Source organism: Triticum urartu, chromosome 7A (genome assembly GCF_056163025.1).
Source record: "Triticum urartu cultivar PI428250 chromosome 7A, HENAU_Tu73, whole genome shotgun sequence".
NCBI lineage: Eukaryota > Viridiplantae > Streptophyta > Magnoliopsida > Poales > Poaceae > Triticum > Triticum urartu.
In genome coordinates this window covers 421,632,256-421,655,664 of record NC_141879.1, presented here as the reverse complement: position 1 = coordinate 421,655,664, position 23,409 = coordinate 421,632,256, and the positions used below count along the sequence as shown (strand labels likewise).

General features: G+C 46.7%; 1 protein-coding gene across 2 annotated transcripts; it reads right to left on the bottom strand.

The window, feature by feature from the left end:
• Window positions 1–14,689: 14,689 nt before the first annotated feature.
• On the bottom strand, window positions 14,690–19,321 carry LOC125522006 (DEAD-box ATP-dependent RNA helicase 45-like). 2 transcript variants are annotated; one of them, XM_048687066.2, is made up of 2 exons: window positions 15,962–19,321; window positions 14,690–15,023 (listed from the first exon to the last, which is right to left on the bottom strand). In XM_048687066.2, exon 1 carries the CDS (start codon window positions 19,211–19,213, stop codon window positions 16,022–16,024), a length of 3,192 nt encoding a protein of 1,063 aa, XP_048543023.1. In that variant the 5' UTR covers window positions 19,214–19,321; the 3' UTR covers window positions 14,690–15,023; window positions 15,962–16,021. The 2 variants fall into 2 exon arrangements, with proteins under 2 accessions (XP_048543023.1, XP_048543024.1); XM_048687067.2 differs by lacking the exon at window positions 14,690–15,023 and adding an exon at window positions 15,180–15,676.
• Window positions 19,322–23,409: the final 4,088 nt, after the last annotated feature.

Genomic DNA, 23,409 nt, shown 5'->3' with positions numbered 1-23,409 from the left:
GTTTCAAAACTTTCATGGTCTTCAAAACCCATCCTCTCCAAGACATAGCGTCTTACATGGTATGGGATAAGCTAGTCGAATTGTAAAAGATGAAAAGTACACGTTGAAATATTTGAGGTCATGCTTAATTATGAAAAAATAACACTTGTCGTCGTTGCGTACCGTTTCAACATCGAGGGTCTCCTCCAGCTTAATGCTGAAGCGCCGATCTTCGTCCAGGTGAGGCCTGTCGCACAGACCTCGGTCATCGTGGCACCAGCCGCACTCCCCCGAGAGACTTTCTTCGTCCGAGTACGACATTTTCTATGTTCATAATTCAAATATTAAATGTCTACAATTAAATATATGTACTAAAAACCTAAGTTAGATCATTATTATTCATCACGGGTTGACTATCGGTCTGTCTAGTCTTTTCTTGAAAACTCTCAACACGGGAATGAAGGAGAAGCTACCCCATATATGGTGGAGACTCGACAGACTTAAAGTCAACCCGAGGACTCATATTATAGGACTCATATTGACATGGAAATTTGGCTGGTCTCACTTAGAGGTCGGAGGGGGGTCGGTGACGGGGACGACGGCGCGGATGATGGGAGGGCTCCTAGATTTCTGTAAAAACAAAAACCCTATAAGCTATCAAGTAATCAAATTCATACGCCTTGCATAGTGCTCTCCAATTTTAGCATTCAAAGTAGGAGTACTTTTCCAATTTGAGCATTCAATAAGCAAAACCAAATCGTAAAATAAAGTAGTATTAAAATTAGCATGCATTCAATTATAAGCAAAACTACATCATCTCTTGCATCTGTATATCATCGAATATTATCACTAATACTCCTCGAATACTATCATACATATAGCATCGCTAATACAGCTAGAACCGTAGCGCCCGACGGGTATCGGCGCGGGCGGTGGACACCCAAAGAGAAGGAACCATCACAGGATCATAGGTCCAGTGAGATCCCTAAAGAAATTGCCAGGTATTGTCAAACCTGCCCTCCAACGCAACCATGTAGCGACGGACGTGCTCGTCCTCCTCGCTGACACGGTGACGTACCACCTCCGCGGTGTCCGGAAGCCTCGGCAGCGTCACTGGCCCACGCGACCGCCACCAAACAAGGATCGGGTCAACGACGGGTTGGCTCCTCACCAACCTACGCCCCCCGGAAGGTAGCACCTCCCAATACCAGCCCGGCGGAGCCCAGTCCCGGACATGGCCCCTCTGATCAAGCCGTCCTCCTCCGCCGAGTCGACGACGAGGATGCGGGATAGGCATCGTCGACGCCGATGCGGGAATAATTGCTTGAACTAAAAAATAAACTATTTCTATTAATTTTCTTGCTAAAAATAAACTACTATAGTAAAATAAAGTAGTTTTACTAAATCAACTAGTTCAACTACTAAGCACTTACTATAAATAAAATAAAGTAGTACTTACTAAAAATAAACTACTTCTATATATAGTAAAATAAAGTAGTTTTACTAAATCAACTAGTTCAACTACTAATTAAGCACTTACTATGAATAAAGTAGTTTTATTAAATCAACTAGTTCAACTACTAATTAAGCAATTACTATAAATAAACTAGTTTAACTAGTTCAACTACTAATTAACCACCTTTGCAGTGTCCGGAAGAAGAAAAAAAAGAGGAGAAGAAGAAAGGATTAGAGGAGAACATCGAAGAAGAAAAAAAGAGGAGAAGAAGAAAAATAGAAAACTTCTCCTCTTTTTTCTTCTCCTCTTTTTTCTCCTCTGTTTTCTTTTCCTTCTTCATTTTTTCCTTTGTTTTTTCTTATATGTTTGTTTTCGTTTTCACTTTACATTTTCATACATATGAAAAAATAAAGTTTCTATACAAAAGTGCACAATTTTTATGAACAAATTACAACATCTAAATTAACTACACATCTAAATAAATATAACTACACATCTGAAATTTTCCTAATCTTAAAACTAAACTAAACATAAACTAAAATAATCTAAAAAAACATGTAAAAATATCTAAAAATAGCATCTAAAAACAACTAAAAAGCATCCAAAAACATCTAAAAATCTAATAGCACGATGGAGGGGCCGGAGCCGGCGCCGGCGGGGCAGGGCACAGGGGCACGGGACAGGGGAGGGGCACGGGAGCAGGCTAGGGCTCACAGGGGGGCGGCGGGCACAGTGGGCGGCGCGTCGGGGCCGGCAGGGGCGCGAGGGTCGACGCCGTCGTCGGGGCAGAGGGCGTAAGCGGCAGCGGCGACGTTGATAAGCCTGACGGCGTCGGTGGCGGCGGCGACGGCGACGTTGAGCAGCCTGGCGGCGTCGGTGGTGGCGACGACGACAACGTTGAGCAGCCTGACGGCGTCGATGGCGGCGGTGATGGCAAGGTGGAGCAGGGGCGTCGAGCGGCGACGGCGAGGAGGAGCAGGGGCGTCGGGGGAGAAGAAGTGATGGATTTCATCGAAACTGCTAAGTGTTTTCTTATATAGTCCGGGCATTGGTACCGGTTCGTGGCACCAACCGGGACCAATGCCCCCTTTTAGTCCCGGTTGGTGCCGGCAACCGGGACCAAAGGTCTCTTTTCAGCAGCCCAAAGGGCGGGAAGCAGAGGCCTTTGGTCCCGGTTGGTGGCTTCAACCGGGACTAAAGGGTGGGCATTTGTCCCGGTTGGTTTCACGAACCGAGACCAATTCCCCCTTTAGTCTCGGTTGGTGCCACCAACCGGGACCAAAGGCATTACACAGCGGCGTGGTGGTGGGAGTTTAGTCCCACCTCGCTAGTTGAGAGTGGCACGCAGTGATTAATAAGCCCCACTGTCGCACCCCTCTCGAGCTCCTCTCCGTTGCAGGCTTCCGGGCCTAATTGTGACTGCTATGCCTGATGGGCCTACTGGGTCTTCTGCGGGCCTGAATCCTGGCCCATGGATGGGTTTCTAGTCGTATTCACGCCGTGGTGGCCCAATAGGTGGCATATTTTTTATTTTTTTCCCTGTTTTTTTGTTTTCTTTTTTGCTTTATTTATTTTGTTTTGTTTCTACTTACAACAAAAAAACTTATTTATTTTATTTTATTTTGTTTCTAATTACTTATTTATTTTACTTTATGATAATTCTTTTTGCTATTAAAGTTTCTAAAAAAAAGTTCTTTATGAAAATTCTTTTTGTTTTTAATGATTTTGAATAGAAAATACTTTGATAATTTTAGTTGCATCAATTTTATATATTTTTTATTTTTTATTTTTCCCTTTTTTGTTTTCTTTCTTGCTTTATTTATTTTGTTTTGTTTCTACTTACAACAAAAAAACTTATTTATTTTATTTTATTTTGTTTCTAATTACTTATTTATTTTACTTTATGATAATTCTTTTTGCTATTAAAGTTTCTAACAAAAAAGTTTTTATGAAAATTCTTTTTGCTTTTAATGATTTTGAACAGAAAATACTTTGATAATTTTAGTTGCGTCAATTTTATATAATTTTAGTTTCAATAATACTAGAGGTTGCTTATAATGTTTTGAACAGAAAATATTTTGATAATTTTAATTTCATAAATTTTAGTTTCATAAATTTAATTTATGTTATTAAAGTTTATTTTATTTTGTACTTATATATTTTATTAAAGTTTATATTATTTTGTTTCTAATTACTTCTTTATTTTATTTTATGATAATTACTTTTGCTATTAAAGTTTGTAACAAAAAAGTTCTTTATGAAAATTTTGTGAACTCCTGACTTTTTATGTGTTCAAAATGCACCATTCAAAGCCACATCATCAATTTTCAACCCTTTCTGACTTCATTTGTTATTTTTCATGCATTTACTGATTATTTTGAGCTATAAGACCTTGAAATTGAAAAGCATTTCAAATGAACTCTGAAAAGGTTGAAAGTTGGCATGGTATCATCATTTCATCCATATAGCATGTGCAAGAAATTTGAGAGGGTTACGGCAAAAACTGGATGCACTTCGTGTACAAAACAGACAATCTCTTTCGAAGTATCAGGATTTCATACGGAAACTTGTCTGTTACAATAGGCATTTCAAATGAACTACGAAAAGGTTGAAAGTTGGCATGGTATCATCATAATAGTTGTGGAGAGAAAGTCTTCAATTTTTCTTCGCGTGTGTCCTTTCCTTATTGCGCCGTAACCATGGATAATCTTATCATTTATCAGGATGCATGGGTCAGCCTTGACTTTGAAGGGAGGAATTTCATGAAACTTTTCATAATCTTCGGACATGTCTGTCTTGCCCTCCACTCCCACGATGTCCCTTTTTCCTGAAAGAACTATGTGGCGCTTTGGCTCATCGTATGATGTATTCGCTTCCTTATCTTTTCTTTTTCTCGGTTTGGTAGAGATGTCCTTCACATAGATAACATGTGACACATCATTGGCTAGGATGAACGGTTCGTCAGTGTACCCAAGATTGTTCAGATCCACTATTGTCATTCCGTACTATGGGTCTACCTGTACCCCGCCTCCTAACAGATTGATCCATTTGCACTTAAACAAAGGGACCTTAAAATCATGTCCGTAGTCGAGTTCCCATATGTCCACTATGTAACCATAATATGTGTCATTTCCCCTCTCGGTTGCTGCATCAAAGCGGACACTGCTGTTTTGGTTGGTGCTCTTTTGATCTTGGGCGATCGTGTAAAATGTATTGCCATTTATCTCGTATCCTTTGTAAGTCAATACAGTCAAAGATGGTCCCCTAGACAACGAGTACAACTCATCACAAACAGTATTCCCATTTCCTTCTCTTCTTTGGTAAGAGCGTAGCTGGCAGGACCTTCATACTGCTTTGGAGGCATGTCGTCTTCTTCGTGCAAACGTTGCAGGTCCTCCCGTGCCTCAGTTGTATCTTTTGTCTTCCCATACACGCTCAAGAAGCCTAGCAGGTTCACACAAAGGTTCTTCGTCACGTGCATCATGTCGATCGAAGATCGAACCTCTAGGTCTTTCCAGTAGGGTAGGTCCCAAAATATAGATTTCTTCTTCCACATGGGTGCGGGTCCCTCAGCGTCATTCGGAAAAGCTAGTCAGCCGGGACCCTTTCCAAAGATTACGTGTAAATCATTGACCATAGCAAGTACGTGATCACTGGTACGCATGGAGGGCTTCTTCCGGTGATCTGCCTCGCCTTTGAAATGCTTGCCTTTCTTTCGACATTGATGGTTGGTCGGAAGAAATCGAAGATGGCCCAGGTACACATTCTTCCTGCATTTGTCCAGGTATATACTTTCGGTGTCAGCTAAACAGTGCGTGCATGCGTGGTATCCCTTGTTTGTCTGTCCTGAAAGGTTACCGAGAGCGGGCCAATCGTTGATGGTTACAAACAGCAACGCGTGCAGGTTAAATTCCTCCTGTTTGTGCTCATCCCACGCACGTACACTGTTTCCATTCCACAGCTGTAAAAGTTCTTCAAATAATGGCCTTAGGTACACATCAATGTCGTTGCCGGGTTTCTTAGGGCCTTGGATGAGAACTGGCATCATAATGAACTTCCGCTTCATGCACATCCAAGGAGGAAGGTTATACATACATAGAGTCACGGGCCAGGTGTTGTGATTGCTGCTCTGCTCCCCGAAAGGATTAATGCCATCCGCGCTTAAACCAAACCATACGTTCCTTGGGTCACGTGCAAACTCAGCCCAGTACTCTCTCTCGATTTTTCTCCACCGCGACCCGTCAGCGGGTGCTCTCAACTTCCCGTCTTTCTTACGGTCCTCACTGTGCCATCGCATCAACTTGGCATGTTCTTCGTTTCTGAACAGTCGTTTCAACCATGGTATTATAGAAGCATACCACATCCCCTTCGCAGGAACCCTCTTCCTGCGGGGCTCGCCGTCAACATCACCAGGGTCATCCCGTCTGATCTTATACCGCAATGCACCGCATACCAGGTATGCATTCAAATCCTCGTACGCACCGCGGTAGAGGATGTAGTCATTAGGGCAGGCATGTATCTTCTGCACCTCCAATCCTAGAGGGCATACGACCTTCTTTGCTGCGTGTGTACTGTCGGGCAATTCGTTATCCTTTGGAAGCTTCTTATTCAATATTTTCAGTAGCTTCTCAAATACTTTGTCAGGCACAGCATTCTCTGCCTTCCACTGCAGCAATTCCAGTACGGTACTGAGCTTTGTGTTGCCATCTTTGCAATTGGGGTACAACCCTTTTTTTGTGATCCTCTAACATGTGATCGAACTTCAGCTTCTCATTTTGACTTTCGCATTGCGTCCTTGCATCGACAATGACCCGGCGAAGATCATCATCATCAGGCACATCTTCTGGTTCCTCTTGATCTTCAGCAGCTTCCCTTGTTGCAGCATCATTGAGCACATCGTTTGGTTCCTCTTGATCTTCAGCAGCTCCCCCCGTTGTAGCATCACCGTATTCAGGGGACACATAGTTTTCATCGTCCTCTTCTTCTTCGTTGTCTTCCATCATAACCCCTATTTCTCCGTGCTTCGTCCAAACATTATAGTGTGGCATGAAACCCTTATAAAGCAGGTGGGTGTGAAGGATTTTCCGGTTAGAGTAAGACTTCGTATTCCCACATATAGGGCATGGACAACACATAAAACCATTCTGCTTGTTTGCCTCAGCCACTTCGAGAAAATTATGCACGCCCTTAATGTACTCGGAGGTGCGTCTGTCACCATACATCCATTGCCGGTTCATCTGCGTGCATTATATATAATTATGTGTGTCAAAAGTAAGAAAATCAGACAAGTATCTATCTAAAGTAAGAAAATCAGACCAGTATCTATCTAAAGTAAAAAAATCAGAAAGAAGATAAGAACAAGAGGCTCACCATGGTGGTGTCGGCGACGAGATCGGCGCGGGCGATCGATGGCGGTGAAAACGGGGACGGGGCGTGACGGACCGCTAAATCTAGACAAATCTCGGGAAAAATGGAGCTCCGAGGTTGAGCTTCGAGAGGAGAGAGCTTAACTAGTGTGGCTCAGGCATTTCATCGAACACCTCATGTGCATAGGAGGTGAGCTAGAGCACCCAAATGCCCTCCCTTTGCCGGCCAGAAAAAACAGAGCACTGTGGAGTGCTCTGCCGCGGTGACAGGAATATGTAGGCAACTTATTTGTCCCAGTTCGTGACAGGAACCGGGACTAAAGCCCCCCCCTTATGTACCGGTTCTAGGAACGAACCGGTACCAATGGATGTGGGCCAGGAGCGCGGCCCATTGGTCTTGGTTCATGCCTAGAACCGGAACAAATGGATCCATACGAACCGGGACCAATGCCCATGAGGCCCCGGCCAGCCCCCTGGGCTCATGAACCAGGACTAATGCCCCCCATGGGTCCCGATTCGTGAAGAACCGAGACTAATGGGCTGGCCAGGCCCGAACCAAAGCCTTGTTTTCTACTAGTGGATTGTGGCCAAAGGGTGCGCCCCATCTGGTTGATTCTTTCGCCAGTATTTTTTATTTGTTCCAAAAAATATTCTCTATAAATTTTTAGGTCATTCCGAGAACTTTTATTACTGCACATAAATAACACCAAGGCAATTCTTCTAAAAACTGCATCAGTCCGGGTTAATTCCATTCAAATCATGCAAATTAGAGTCCAAAACAAGGGCAAAAGAGTTTGGAACAATAGATACGATGGAGACATATCAGGCTCGGCCAGGGGGACCCATGCCCCCAGGCCGCGTTGCTTCTTGGTGGACCCCTCTGTTCTGTCTTCGGTCCACCGGCCTTCTTATTTTTTGTAAAAATTCCTTAAAAATCCCTAGTCAATTTGGAGCACTTTTATTTCTGCACAAAAATAACACCATGGCAATTCAGCTAAAAGCAGCGTTACTCTAGGTTAATTTTATTCAAATCATGCAAATTAGAGGCCAAAACAATGGCAAAGGAGTTTGGAAAAGTGGATACGTTTGAGACATATAGATCGTCCCCATGGTGCCTCCCATTGATCTCAACTCCACACGTGTGGCTGGCCAGTCCACGTGGATGCAAAGGAAGCACATGCGAGTGGTCTTCCCGGCCAACTTCTCTGATGCCCGCAACATGTTTGATGGAATGGCGACCCTGGCGCCCGACGACCTGGGGTACTATGATGATCTCATGGTGGACATGATCAATGAGGGTGGTAAGGGGGTTGTGGCCAAGAGACCTAAGGCCAAGATACTCAAGGCCAAGATACTGTTGATATTGAGGAAGAGACATTATTTGGGGAGGAGCTATTTCATCAAGTCCGGTCACAAAAGAGGCGGCAAAGCATGAGGACTGGAGCACACATGGAGGATGAGAACAAGTTGCTTTGCAAGGCTTGGATGGAAATTGGACAATATCTCCAAACGGGCCGAGCAAAAAGGTTCAACATTTTGGAAGAGGTTCCATGCTTTCTTCCATGAACATAGGAAATTTGCACCCTACAAATTTGAGATTGATCGGGGTGATTTGTCACTTCAAAAGAGGTGGAGCTTCATCCAAGTGGAGTGCAACAATTTTGTGGCTCTTATGAACATGTGGTTGGCTAGCCCATGAGTGGCATTGGAGTCAAGGACTTGGTATGTTTTTCGTTCCCCTCTTCATACAAGCATATGTCTTCCTTCTATGCATATAAGTGTATGTTGTTGGTTTCATGTACATATATAGGTGTTTCAAGCTTTGGTAATCTTCAAGCCCCGACAAGGGTGAAGTCATTTACCTTGACCCATTATTGGATGAAAATCTAGGTTTGCGAAAAGTGGAAGTAACAATATGCCAAACAAAAAAGGTTGGGGGCCTCATCAGTCGTCGACCCAAATGAGAAGAGGCCGAGGAGGAAGGCCAACTCCAAGGTAGAGGCAAAGTGTGATGCTTCGACACTCGCCTTGCAAGAAACTTTGAAGGGGTTCATAACCCAAAAAGAGGTGTCAAGTGAGAAGAGGAAAGATGAAAGAGAGGAAGCGCCAAGAGAAAGAGGAGGCCATGAAGAACTTCTTTGACCCTCAAAACAAGAAGCTCGCGCCAGATGAGAAAAATGCCTAACAAAGAGCCAAGGAAGTGGAAGTGAAGCAAAAGGAGGTTGAGCTCGCTATAATCTGCAAGGAAGTGGACATCATGGCGACCGGCTTGAGTAAATGACCCCCCAAAAAGGGCTTGGTATGTGGGGAAGCAAAAGCTCATGATGGAGCGAGATGCGTGATCATCTTGTATTTGTTTGCTTTCCATGAACTTTGGGCACACGCAGGGCTCATGTGATTCTTATTGTATGTCGGCACGACATATGGTACTATGAAAAGTGTTATATTTTGCTAAATATATTTGCTATGTTTAATGAGAATATGTTAAATCTTGATTATTATTGAAAAACTGATAGGGCGGACCAAATGGGCCACCCCATTGGGTGTTGCGCCCATTGTAGGATGGACATGAGCCAGACGCACGTTCATTTGGCCACCCAAACGGACAAAAGGCAGACAGATCTTCATTTTTTTAGGTCAAGGAGTTACCCTAAGGATGCAGCTGGACTTGTGCTACGCAGCTGAATTGTATTTGCACGTTCGGTAAGTACGGTAGAGATCGAACACTGAACAGTGTTATTCGATTAACCGAATTTTTGGTGGGCTATTTTATTATGTTTCCTTTGGCTTACACCGAATGCCCGGGCCTACACTGTAGGGTGTGATGAGTGATATTTTTACACTCATTTCAACCTTGTTTAAACCGAGATATTTCACTAAAAGAGAGATATTCGCTCCGATATTGCCACTAATGACTAATGAATGCAAAGGATTCCACAACTCCTCTCTTTAATATTTTTACATGGAAAATGGACTAAAAAGGGAACATATCACGTGGAAGAAAGGAAAGGAAGGGAAATGAAGAAGAAACAAATCATCAGGAGATGTCAGAAGGATCCATAGCAAAAGACGGTGTTCCATGCGATCGCGAGCGCTCACATGAGCGGTCCTTTGGCGTCGCATGAGCGGTCCTTTGGCGTGGAAACCGAGGCAGCTCGTCCACCTGGACAACTTTTATTATGGGGCCCCCATTGAAATGTCAACAGATGGAGCAGAGGAGGAGCATCGAGCACAGCCACAATCCATTCATCTTCATCTTCATCCAAAAACCCTAGCCGCCGCCATATTCACCTCCATAGCCATCTCCACCACCATAGCCCTCTCTCGTCTAGTTCGTACTTGTAATTGTACATCGCACAAGGCATCTATTATAAGACATATTGCAATCAATCAATCTCAAGATGTGTTCTTTAATGATTTCTTCTCGTGATCCGATCTCTATGTGTGAGTAGTCCGGTAAGGTATGGGGTGAGGCATAAGCCTTCCAGACCCAGGTATTTGGTGAAGGGATCAATGAAAGTCTTTGACACAATGTCTTGTATGTGTAAAATAAAATTGCATCTTGAAGTATCTCTTGCCTTGTCCGCGATATTCATCCCTGTAGGTACCCAGGATCATAGAGATTGAGCACTGGTGAGGCTAGGAGCAAGGGGACCATGAAGTGTTATACTGAATACCGATGACAGTAAGGTTTAGTACGGTAACATGAATCATGTCCTTGGAGATTCATGAGGTGTAGTCATTGAACGCGTAAAGCATTTGTCTGATAATATTATCTTAATTATTAAGGCAACCCCGCGAGACGGATAGGGGCTTCGGTAGGACAACTGATTTTGATGTAGGACTCGTGCCGGTCTGGATGCTATTTGGACACATTCCCATTGTTAGAATTGTGTCGAATATTATTGTACAAGATAGGTTACAGTTGAACTTAGATTTGGACTGTGTGTAGACAGGGTAGGAGTTGTGTCCTAGTAGGACACTTGTATCCTAAGCCTCTTATATAATGAGAGGGTAGATACACGATGTAACCTATGTCAACATAATAGCACATGCACGTAGGGGGAGCCGGCGACGTGTGCCGGCGCCCGGATGGCCGGTGTGCGGTATTGTGATGGTGTCACGGGAGGAGCGTCCGTAGTCAGGCCCCGAGGATGTAGCCATGATGGTGAACCTCCTTAACAAATCTCGGTGTCGTGTTTGTGTGATTGCTTGGTTCTCGGTAAATCGACGGTGGTCTCGGATTTATTCTAACAAATGATATCATAAGCAAGGTTTTGAGGTTACGGTTGTTGATCTAGAGGTGGAGCAAAATTCGTCTAATCGGCGGTGATGGAGACCTGAACCGGAAAAGATCGATGGGCAGCGTGAATTCTGTTCGTGTCAGGAGCAATCGGAGGGACCGGCTATGTGAAGCTGTCCGCATGGATTTCAATCGGTTGATTGATGTCATCGGATTTGTTGGATCAAATGATCTTGGCGGCGGCAGGTTACTGGCGGTGGCGGCTCTCGATGGAATAGTGCAGCAGCAAGAGTTGTCGGTGTCTTGGAGTCGAGATGCGGCGAGGCAGACGAGGCCCTGGCAGAGGGGCATATTCACGCGTGGTGCCCTAGGCAGTCCAGTGTGATCGGGCCAACGGACCAGGGGGACGCGCGCATGGACGGCGGCCCGAAGTGTGTTCCAGCGCACTGATAAAAAAGGAGGCCATGCAGATGGCTGGTCAATGCGTGGACGGGCTAGTTTGTGGAGCTGCAGAGCACAAGGTCGAGACATGCAAGTGGAGATGTACACACGAGATTTGTTTGAAAAAGAGGCACAAGTTCCAAGGCAAGGGGGTCACGTTCAGTACATTGGTTTGTGGCTTGGTATGTTCAAGGAGTTGTTTGCTACTATGTACGTGAGGTTACAAGGAAAATCTCATTGACTTGAAAGAGTGGTTGGAGGAGATCAGTAGCGAAGATGCAGGTCAGTGAGTTGACAACTGCTAAACATGATGAGCCGAGGGAAGGTGCCGTGATAGGTTGATGCATACACAGGGCGTTAAAGTAACACACTAAGATGTGTGGAGGCGGACACGGCGCAGAATGGAGCATGGTTGCAGTCGAAAAATTCAAACGAAGCAAGCACCTTTTGATGGATGACTTCCCGAGCACAAATTAATATCATTTTTTATTCCAATACCAATATATGGTTGTAAGCATTAAGACCTAATCCCTGTATCTTTTTTCTTATAAGTGTTTGAATTTTTATTTGCTTCTTGATTCGGTCAAAAACTGGATTTGACACTTTAGCAAAAGTTTGCTAGACATTATCGAGGAAATTTTCCTTTGATGGGTTCTATAACTCAGAATCACCTCTAGAAAAATATTTATGGCATACTTTTTCTAGTTCCAGTACTGGAACAACAAAAAGAAGATATCAGTGTGCAATGACGCACGCGAAATATTTCAGTCTACCACCTATTGTACGACCAAAAAGTGTCATCGGGACTCAAGAGTCGCTGACTTATTTGTCTTGCCTTTTTGTTTGACGTGTCCCTTACCATCTCACACCATCCGCAATCTTACTCAAATGCAACGAAAACAAACATTAGGCCACACAATTACCCGTATGAGAAAACTGAAGAAGCATCTTGGAAGTTTAAGAGCATCTCCAGCTGTTCGTCTCCTCAGGGATTTGAAATAGTGCTTTCTGGGGGCGAACCGGCGATAAATTCGACGGGGGACGGTTGGTTTCCCAGTCGCCGCCCCAAGGTCGCCCCAGACACTTTTTTCTTAAAACCAAACTCGGCCGAAAATCAGACAAACACGACACAAATTCGGCCAAACTAGGCAATTTCATTTATATTTGTACAAAAAACTAAAAACATAATTTAAAAACAACTAAAACTATGACTACTGCACCGCCGCTGCTGCTCGCTTTCTACATGTCGAGCAGCCTGTAGAACTTGGTGTAGTCGCCGCCGTCGTCCTGTGTGCGGCCACCGTCCCTGCTGCACCCCTGACCAGGGACGGACCAGGCGCCTCGTCGTTGCTGTCGTCAAGGACGACCACGCCGCCCTCCTCGCGTCCGCGGCTCGAGGGCGCGGCGCTGGCGCGCCATCTCCTCGTTGACATAGTCCTCCCACGCCTATTTCAGGGCGGTCTCGTCGGCGGCGTCCATGGCCTCGTGCTCCTTCTTCACGTGGAGAAGACCCGGATCGGTCTTTTGGCCTGACGAGGCGGGAAGAGGGAGGAGAGGGGCCATGGCCGCCCTCTTTGATGACGAGGGCGCCGCCACGAGTGCGGCGCCTGAGCAGCGTCTCCTGTGGCTCCGGCTTGACGGGACAGAGTGCCGGCGAGCTGGAGGAGAGGGAGCCCGACGACGAGGATGTCGCCGTCTCCATTTGCCGCGGCGTTCAGGAGCTGTCGCGGCGATGAGAGAATGAGGGGCGCGCCGGGCACTCCAGGTGTGACGTGTTGCGGCCCTCGATGTACTCGAGGGTGCGGCCGGGGACGCCCCACCATTGGTGCCGCCCGTCGGAGTTGAGGCGGTCGCGGGGCTCGACGCTGTTGGTGGAGGCAAGCTGCTCCTCGTGGCGCCGGGCGAAGTACGCCGTCCACAGCGTGTTGCTGTCGGGGGCATACCTTGGCTCGTTCCTCGCCGCCGCCAGCAGCGAGGACCGGATGCGTGCGATTTCGGCGCACCGACTAGCTCCGGTAGGCACTAGAGGCACCGGGACGCTGCCGGCGCTGAGCCTCCAGGAACCCGGCACCCGCATGTCTGGCGGCGCCAGGTAGTCGGACTTGTAGAGAAGACGTGCCTCGTCCTCATGCAGGTGGCGGCAGCCGAAACCGTTGGCTGCCGCACCATAGCCTGGGTAGCGTTCGGCCATGCTCGTCGTCGGGGGAAGAGAGGAGAGACGCGCGTTGACGGTGCGAAGCCGAGAGTTGGAGAGGGTTCTGTGGCGATGGAGGGCATGCGCTGACCGACGAGGGAGGGGCCGACTTTTGTAGCGGCGAGCGGGCGGCATGCGTGCGTACGCGTGGTGGGCGTGGCGGGAGCGGGCGGGACGCGCGTCGCCGCGCCTTCACTGCGCCGCCTGTGAGGCATCAATGGAAGGCTGACCAGGGCAACAGCGTGGTAGCCTTCCCCGCGAGAAACTGAAACGATGAGGACAACGAGCGTGCCCGGTCGCTGACTCGGTGGGCCCGTTAGGCTTCGCGCCAAAACCTGTTTACCCCGGTGTCCCCGGGCGCCCCCCAGCGCGTCGGGTTGGACCTGGGTCTGCCGTCGTCAAATTCGGCCCCAACCGATAAAAAGTGGGCTTCTAGGGACGTGATTGAACCGATTTTTCAGCTCCGACGATAAAAAAAAAATGCCCTGGAAGGCTTGTTGGAGGCTGGAGATGCTCTAACACCCAAACACAGCTCCTTCAGCATGGATTGGACTGTCCCCGCTAAAAAAGCACGGTTTCGACTGGACGCGATATGCGGGTGCTAAGTTGGTAGGGCAGTAGTGTATGACCACGGCCAAACGCATCTTTGGACAAGGCACCATCACGTGTATCACAGGCGTCTCGACGAGGGATCCGGCTCCTCTGACTTAGGGAGGGATGGCAGGAGAGCTACAATATTCTCCAGGAGTAGTAGAGGCAAGCCAGAGAGCTGAAATACGGAGTACTATTTACAGCAGATAATCACTGCAGACAAAATGCTGTGCCACGATCAAATGCGTCTGGTGAGATGGCACCGTCACCTGTATCAGGCGTCTGGTCGTTCGGCGCGAATTGCAGGGGCAAGGTTACAAAATAAGCTTTTCAAGGGGCCAATGGACAAATTAAGTTTTTAAGTTTTTCAACGGGCAAGTGGTCAGATTAAGTTGACATTTTTCAGGAGGCTAGCAGTGTAACGTCAATCATCCCATCGATACGCCAACCTAAAACTTTTGCCGTACCATCGATATCGTACCTCTTCAATAGTTTCGTCTTCAGCACAGGTAACAGGTACAGTTTGGAGATAATAATAGCACAGAACAAACATCAACGCGACCTACGCCGTCAAAGCAAACTGTTGTCACTCAACTGCAGCAGCAAATTACTCCCTTATTTTGGGACGGAGGGGGTACATGATAACAAGCACAATCCTTTTATCTCTGAAAATATGGGCCCCCAGCCTCTTCGACCACCAGTCGCACCACCGCCTCAGAAATATGATTCTCTGCTTGCAACAGTATAGTGCATCTGAAGAACAAAACAAGAGCATCATGTCTACAGAAAGCATCATGGCTACAAAGTTCACAAGGTAGAAATGGCGCATAATCTAAACCAAACCACAAATTTAACACAGATAAATTTAAATTAAGTGCTAGTAGTAAACTATTGCTTTCGTCATCACTCTGAAAGTGCACAGCTTCAAAGTTGCACCAGAAAACTCAAAGCCTCTTTGGCGTTAAGTTTTTATTCCCAACAGTACTATGGGTGGACAGTACACCATGAATCTCCATTTAGCGTTCACAACAGTAAACTGCGTGGAACATAAAAATGGAAGGCAGCATTCTGCATATCTGGGAGGCAGCATTCTCCAATTAGTGTTCACAACAGTAAAAACTGCATGAAAAAGAAGAAGGAAGGCAGCATTCTCCATTTAGTGTTCAGAACAGTAAACTGCATGTTCACAACAGTGACCAGCATTTCTAAGCCTTATGTCCAAAGGCAATAAAAGTTTGTCAAAAGAATTATAGAAATTGTCAAAACGTTCCAAGCTAGACAGTTTCCACAATAACCACATGGCACTAAGTAACTGCTAGCTGCCTTATATAATGGCTTAAAGTTTTAAAAAATAGTTGCATATCTGAAGTCCAACAATTGGATTGTGATCTGCAAACCACGGTAAGCTGCAATGTGAAAATAGACCCAGAAGATGGTTAGTAAATAAAAATATGCAAACAAAAAATAACATGGTAGTACTTTGCAATATAGTTGTCAAAAAGAAACATGATACTTTGCACTAAAAATAGTTGCATATCTGGGAGTACAAGATAAGAAAGTTGAAATACATAATTTGGGAATTATGATGCTTGGAGAAAAAAAATGAAATGTCATCTGCAATTTTGCATATCAGTCTACACACAAGCAGTTAATATTTAATCTATGATGACTATGACATAAATTCTTCGTACCTTCTCAAGAAAATCTCAACATCTCCCATACTTTATCCATTTTGTTATACAAACTGCAGATCAAAGAACAGAATACTTTCCGGTTTGAGCAGAACCTGGAAGATTCAGTGCCTGGTTGGCACAATCCTCAAGGACACGCTTCAATTCTGCTTTGGCCTTCTTGACGGAAGACTCATTGGGGCCCTCAATAAACAGGTACAGCTTGCGCTCGTTAGCACCAACAATTTTGCCTTGAGGAATGAAGGTTCCCCTTGTAGTAATTGCCGCTCCAGTCCATTCCTGAATGGGAACCAATGTCTCTTTGTGAGTGATCTTCCAGCGAGCATTTTGTGGGAAATCATTAATCTCAAGCTCCGCTTCATAGTGTTCTGGAACTGCATGGGCCTGTATCCTTGCCAAATTTTTCTGTAAGTTGTATGCAGCATCAAGTGCTCGTTGTGTGGCTTCATTGTTTTGTTGGCTAGGTGCGACCGGCAGAGGAAGCAAGGAGCCAGCCGTTGTGGCTGGTACTTGCTGCTGGGCATTACTAGTTGCCCTGGCAGCAGCCAAAGCAGCGGCAGCTTGAGCAGCAGCAATAGCTTGTGCTGCAACATCACCTCCCTGTTTACGCACACCCCCTTCATCGTCAGAATCTGAATCTGACTTGTCCTCCTCATATCCATATTCCCTTGCCTGAGCCCTTTTTGCAGATTTCCGTGCTTCCTCCTCTTCTTCATTGAACTTGAAACCACTTCCACCATAGCCCGTTCCATGGGCCTGCTCTGTTCCCTGCTTGACCTTTGACATAAATCGATCCGCTAAGGCTTTCAGGTCCTCTGGAACGGCCTGTTCAGATAGCTCCAAAGCCTTAACAAGGTCTGGTGCATAGCGTTCCTCTTCCTCAGAAATAAAAGTCACAGCACAGCCCTTCCTACCAGCGCGACCCGTTCGCCCGACCCGATGAACATAGTCCTCATAATGATTAGTTACATCATAATTGACAACAAGCTCAAGATCTTTCACATCTAAACCCCTTGCAGCAACACTGGTAGCAATCAGCAAGCTGCATACATTACTCTTGAAATCAGCAAGAGTTGATTCACGGTCATTTTGATCCTTTCCACCATGTAGAGACAAACATGGGTATCCGTGCTGGAACAGCTCTTTCAGTAGAGAATCACACTTATCTTGCGACTGTACAAAAACAAGAATTTTTCCGTTTGCAAACCACTCCCCAAGCAATTCCAACAGCCTAAAGAACCTCTCGCTTTCTGGTCGCACTTCCACCAGTTGTGTGATGTCTTTGTTCACGACACTCCTCCCACCCATCTGAATCTCAACAGGCTTTGTCAGCACTTTACGTGCCAGTATCTCCACCTGCCGTGGAAAAGTGGCAGAGAAAAGGACAGTCTGCCTATCCGGACGGGTGTTCTGAACGATTCGAGTAATCTGAGGCTCAAAACCCATGTCAAACATCCTATCAGCTTCATCTAGCACCAAGAAAGTCACTCTTCGAAGGTTAGTAATCTTGCCACTGCTAGTGCAAAGGATATCAATCATCCTGCCTGGTGTACAAACAACAATTTCAGCACCCCTCTTCAGTTCACTGATCTGCTGGGCAACCCCAGAACCTCCGTATATAGGAACACAGTTGATGCCAAGCACCTTGGAGAACTTTTTTATGTCTGAATATATTTGCACCACAAGCTCTCTCGTAGGAGCCATAATAAGCCCAATAGGGCCATCCCCAGGCACAACAGGCGGCTGATCTTTGACATGCCTCAGCATGGGCAAGACAAATGCTAGAGTCTTCCCAGATCCAGTCTTTGCAACCCCTATACAATCACGTCCACTCATTATGACTGGCAACGCCTGTGCTTGTATAGGCATCGGTTTCTCAAAACCAAGCTTCTTGATAGTGTCAAGTAGCTTACTTGTCAGACCACTCTGGATCCATGTCTTTATTGGCTTCGGAACGTCTTTCCCGTGCACCTTGAGCTCCAACAGCTTCCGGTAGGCCGCCGCTTCCTCGGCTGGCATATTTTTTATGTCTTTCACCTCAATATAGAAATTCTTCCGGAATGGTTGGTAATCAATCTTGGAATGGTCAACAATAACCAACTTCTCTGCCTTCGTCTTCTTGACACGTTTTATGAACTCTGCATCATCCTCATCATCTGATCCAGCCTCGCCATTATTAGCATCGTCATAATCTGAGTCAGAGTCATCCCCTTGCATAATTCTTCCAATTGCCATCATCTGTCTTTTCTTATCCTCATTACTTGTCGCATCCTTCACACTCTTGTCATTCAAACCACCTGCATTGTCAGCAAGCACGCTCTCCGTCGCTGTTGTGGCACTCTCGAGCTTTGCAACCACTGGCAACACCATGGAGTCCATAAACGCGTCGAGGGGATCAATCTCATCCTCTTCCAAACCAGCCCCGCTGTTACTGCCATTATCCATGTTTGGTAGGTCAACATCCATGGCACCAGTGCCAGCATTCTCCTCCAACTTCTTCACATCCTCCTCATCCGACTCCTCACCATCCAAGGTCCACTTCTTCCCAGACTTGCCTCCACCATCAGCCTCAATGGCAGCTGCACCACCACTGGCACCATCCTCCTGCTGCTGCTCACGGCGCTTCTTCTCCTGCCACTCCTTAACACGGCGGCGGCGCCGCTCCATCTCGTCATCAAGCCGCTGCTGCTCAGCCTCCATGTCTTCCTCCTTCTTCTGCCGCCGTCTCTCCACCTCCTCCGCATCCTCCTCCTCCTCCCTTGTCAGCGGTGTCTCCTCTGGCTCCACATCACGGTGGTGGTGCCGGTGCAAGGACCGGCGGCGGCGCTTGCGGTCGCGGTCACGATCTTCGTTCTCCTCCTCATCGACCGCCTCCCGCCTCCTCGACTTCTCCTTCTCCCTATCCCGCTCCTCGCGACGACGCGCCCGCTCTCTCTCCTTCTCCATCTCCCTCTCCTCCCTCTCCCTCTCCCTTTCCCTTTCCCTTTCCTTCTCCCTCTTCTCCTCCTTCTCGCGCTCCTTCTCCGCCCGCTCCCGCGCCTTCCGCTCCTCTCGATCCCGCTCCTTGTCTCTGTGGTGGCGGTCGCGATCTCGGTCCCGCTCCCGCTCACCGTCCCTGTCGTCGCGGTGGTGGCGAGAGGAGGGGCGGTCCTTGTCGCGGTGGCGGCGAGAGGAAGAGTGGTCGCGGTCCTTGTCCTTGTCCCGGTGGTGGTGCCTGGAGACGGTGACGCGGTCATCGTCGCCGGACGACATGGCGGCGGCGAGGTGGAAACCCTAGACGCGGTTGTGTGGTGCGGTGGGGCTAAGATTCTTTTTCGCTTTCTCGTTTTCTCGACTTGATATTATTGCAAGTTGTTTAGATGCCGTCGCCCGGTTTGGCCAAGCCTTCCGACGATTTGGGGTTCAATTTGGATTAAAAAATAGCGCTCTCTAGCAAAAAGAATTGTCACATAGCTCTTATAAATAAATAAGTTTATCTAAATAATAAGTGTCACAACGAAGCAGCATGGAAAAGTATCTATTTCAACCGACTGATTTCTTGTAACACCCATGATGCGACTATATCTCCCACGTGTCGGGGCATAACTTAAAGGCATAGCCGCATGATAGGTTTGTCGCAAGAGGGGTAATCTTCACACAATCTCATGTACTGAACAAGAAAGGAATAAAGAGTTGGCTTACAATCGCCACTTCACATAAATACATAAATAGATTATACATCATCCAACGTACACACAAAGGTCCGACTACGAAACCAAAATAAAAGAAGAAAACCCCAAATGCTAGATCTCCGATCGCCCCAACTGGGCTTCACTACTGATCAACATGAAAGATAAATAACAACGATCAAGATCTTCATCGAGCTCCCACTTGAGCTGGGTTGCGTCACCTGCACCGGTATCATCGGCACCTGTAACTGTTTGGAAGTATCTGCGAGTCACGAGGACTCAGCAATCTCTCACCCTCGCGATCAAGACTATTTAAGCTTATGGGTAGAAAAAATGTAGTGAGGTGGAGCTGCAGCAAGCACTAAGTATAGATGGTGGCTAACTTACGCAAATAAGAGCGAGAAGAGAAGCAACGCAGCGGTCGTGGACTAGAAGTGATCAAGAAGTGATCCTCAAACTACTTATGTTCAGGCATAACACAAGAACCGTGTTCACTTCCCGGACTACGCCGAAAAGAGACCATCACGCCTACACACGCGGTTGATTCATTTTAATTAAGTTTAGTGTCAAGTTCTCTACAACCGGATATTAATAAATTCCCATCTGCCACATAACCGCGGACACGGCTTTCGAAAGTTCAAACCCTGCAGGGGTGTCCCAACTTAGCCCATAACAAGCTCTTACGGTCAACGAAGGATATTCCTTCTCCCAGAAAGACCCGATCAGACTCGGAATCCCAGTTACAAGACATTTCGACAATGGTAAAACAAGACCAGCAAAGTCGCCCGAATGTGCCGACAAATCCCGATAGGACCTGCACATATCTCGTTCTCAGGGCGCACCGGATTGTCCAAACTTCCGGTAGGCCAGCCCAGAGTTGCCCCTGGTGGCCACCGGCGGCTGACGGGTTGGACCAACACTCAGAGGAGCACTGGCCCGGGGTTTAAAACAAATATGACCCTCGGGCTCGCGAAAACCCAAGGGAAAGTTATAGGTTGTTAGGCAAATGTAAAACCAGGGTTGGGCCTTGCTGGAGGAGTTTTATTCAAAGCGAACTGTCATGGGGTTCCCATAACACCCAACCGCGTAAGGAACGCAAAATCAAGAAACATAACACGGGTATGACGGAAACTAGGGCGGCAAGAGTGGAACAAAACACCAGGAATAAGGCCGAGCCTTCCACCCTTTACCAAGTATATAGATGCATTAATTAAATAAGAGATATTGTGATATCCCAACATATACATGTTCCAACATGGAACAAACTCCAACTTCACTTGCAACTAACAACGCTATAAGAGGGGCTGAGCAAAAGCGGTAACTTATCCAAACAATGGTTTGCTAGGAAAGAGGGTTAGAGGCATGACATGGCAATATGGGAGGCATGATATAACAAGTGGTAGGTAGCGCGACATAGCGATAGAACGAAGAACTAGCAAGCAAAGATAAAAGTGATTTCGAGGGTATGATCATCTTGCCTGAAATCCCGCAAGAAAGAAGAACGAGTCCATGAAGAAGACAAATGGACGTAGTCGAACGGATCCTCACAAACGCGACGTTATCGGAACTAACCCGAAGAAGCAACACCGGAAAGAAGCAAACAACATGGTAAACAACCATCACATAAACATGGCATGATGCACAACCAAGTATGATGCATGTCTGGTTTAATGAGGCATGTCATGGCAAAGTGCAACAAACAACACTACAAATTAAGTGGAGCTCAATATGCAACGAGTTGCATATTGACAAAACACCATATGACTTATATAGTTCTCTCTCGTTTAGGTACCCATCAATATTGAATGTTCTTAAACATGGCAAGGGGTGAAGCACAATTAAACTACATTATCTATGCAATTTAAATGGGGCCGGAAACATCAAACAACAATTCCAGTAAAACCCCATATGCATTTAGCAATTTAATGCAAACAACAATTTAAACATTTTAAATGTTATTATCATGATGCAGATGATATGTGCAAGTTTTATGCAAGTTTTATGAAAATGTTGACAAGCATATTATGAAGCATTTTGTCACCATGGCTGAACCAAAGGGGTGCCACGGCAACTACGACGGAAAAGGTGCCACGGCGGCGAAACGAAAATGATGCCATGGCAACATTCCGATGATCCGGTAGCTCACGGGGATACCGGTGCAAAAGGAAGTGGGTGTGAGTGTGTCATGCAAGGATGGTGGGGTGATCCCGGATACCGGGTTCCCACGGATCGACAGTGTGGTAAACGAGGAGGAACATGCAAGGACATCTCGGACACGGTGCAAACACGAGCATCTCATACCACACACATGCATACGGTCCACGGCGTCGTCTCAGGGTTATACCTTCGAAGCGTGCATTTCCTGGGCGGTTCGAGTTCGTCGAGGGAAGTAGAGGAAGTAGTCGTTCCGCGACGATAGTAGAAGTAGTGGTACTATCGGTCCTCGACGGTAGTGGTACACGTTTTGTTGTAGATGTTCGGGTCACCAAGGGGGTACTTGGCGAAAGGTAGGTCTCCGGGGTCGTCGGGTACACGTTCACAAAGGAGTCGTACACGTCGACGGTAGTTGCACATCTCATAGTGGAACTTGACGGATTCGAGGGCTCCGGGCGTCGTGGTACTTGGCAACAACCGGGGCGGTCTTGTCGCATCCAATGTTTCCGAGGGACTTGGCGTGTCCAAAACGTAAAAGCAAAAATGTCTTGGCCGGGAGCACTCGTTCGGGCGTCCTTGGTCTTGTCGGCGGTGTACTTGACGAATCCAGAGGCGGTCATCGGTATTTGAACTTGGCGAATCCAGGTCTGTGCGGGACTTGGCAAGTTCCACACATAGATGCATCGATGGTGCTCTAAGGCAGCAGCAAGGCAGAAGGAAGACGAGATCAACCGGCGGCACCGGAACGTGGCGGAGCTGCTGGAGCTCGCCGGAGTAGCTGCAGGGGAGGCATGGCGGCGCTCGGAGGAGGTTGAGGATGGAAGGGGCGCGCGCGAGGAGGACGCAGGCGAAGATGTGGTGGAGGTCACCGGCGCGGGAGAAGGCATGTAGCGACCCGACCTCAGATGGTCAAGTCTGTGTGCCTAAGTGTCATCCCTGGATCGGTAATGCTGACACACACAATACTCGAAGGATTTATAACAGAGTAGCAATCACACACTATTACATCGAATGTCTCCAAAGAGAACTTATTACAATAATATGACTTAAGGCCATCTAATGCGATAACAGCGGAAGGCTTGGAAGATAAGGTGAGTCCATCAACACCAACGGCATAGCTGAGCTGCACGGGAACGACCTAAAGAACCTTACTCCTCGTCTGAAAAGTCTGCAACATAATACGTTGCAGCCCGAAAACGGGTCAGCACATGGAATATGCTGGCAATATAACACAGTAGAGCAGAAACAGAATGATGCTATCACTATATGCATATATGGCTGGTGGAAAGCTCTATGGTTATAGTTTTTGCGAAAAGCCAATTTTTCCCTACAACAAAGGAATAGATTTTTATTTAACTATCATGGTGGTTGAAACATTATTGAGAAGGTACCCCCATCTCAATCCCAATTAAAATGATTAACAACCCAACAGTATTAATTAAACATGGTGAGATACATGTGATAACCCAAGTACTAGATACTCAAGAATTGTCCATAACTGGGAACATGGCTAACCATATTAGATTGTACACTCTGCAGAGGTTTGCGCACTTTTCCCCACAAGACTCGATCGCCTCCGTTGGATTTCTCGCACTACATGGTGTTTGAGAAACGGATGACCGAGAC

Bases quoted from the DNA above. Each gene is read 5' to 3' on its own strand.
- LOC125522006 (XM_048687066.2), bottom strand. From the start codon at position 19,213: ATGTCGTCCGGCGACGATGACCGCGTCACCGTCTCCAGGCACCACCAC.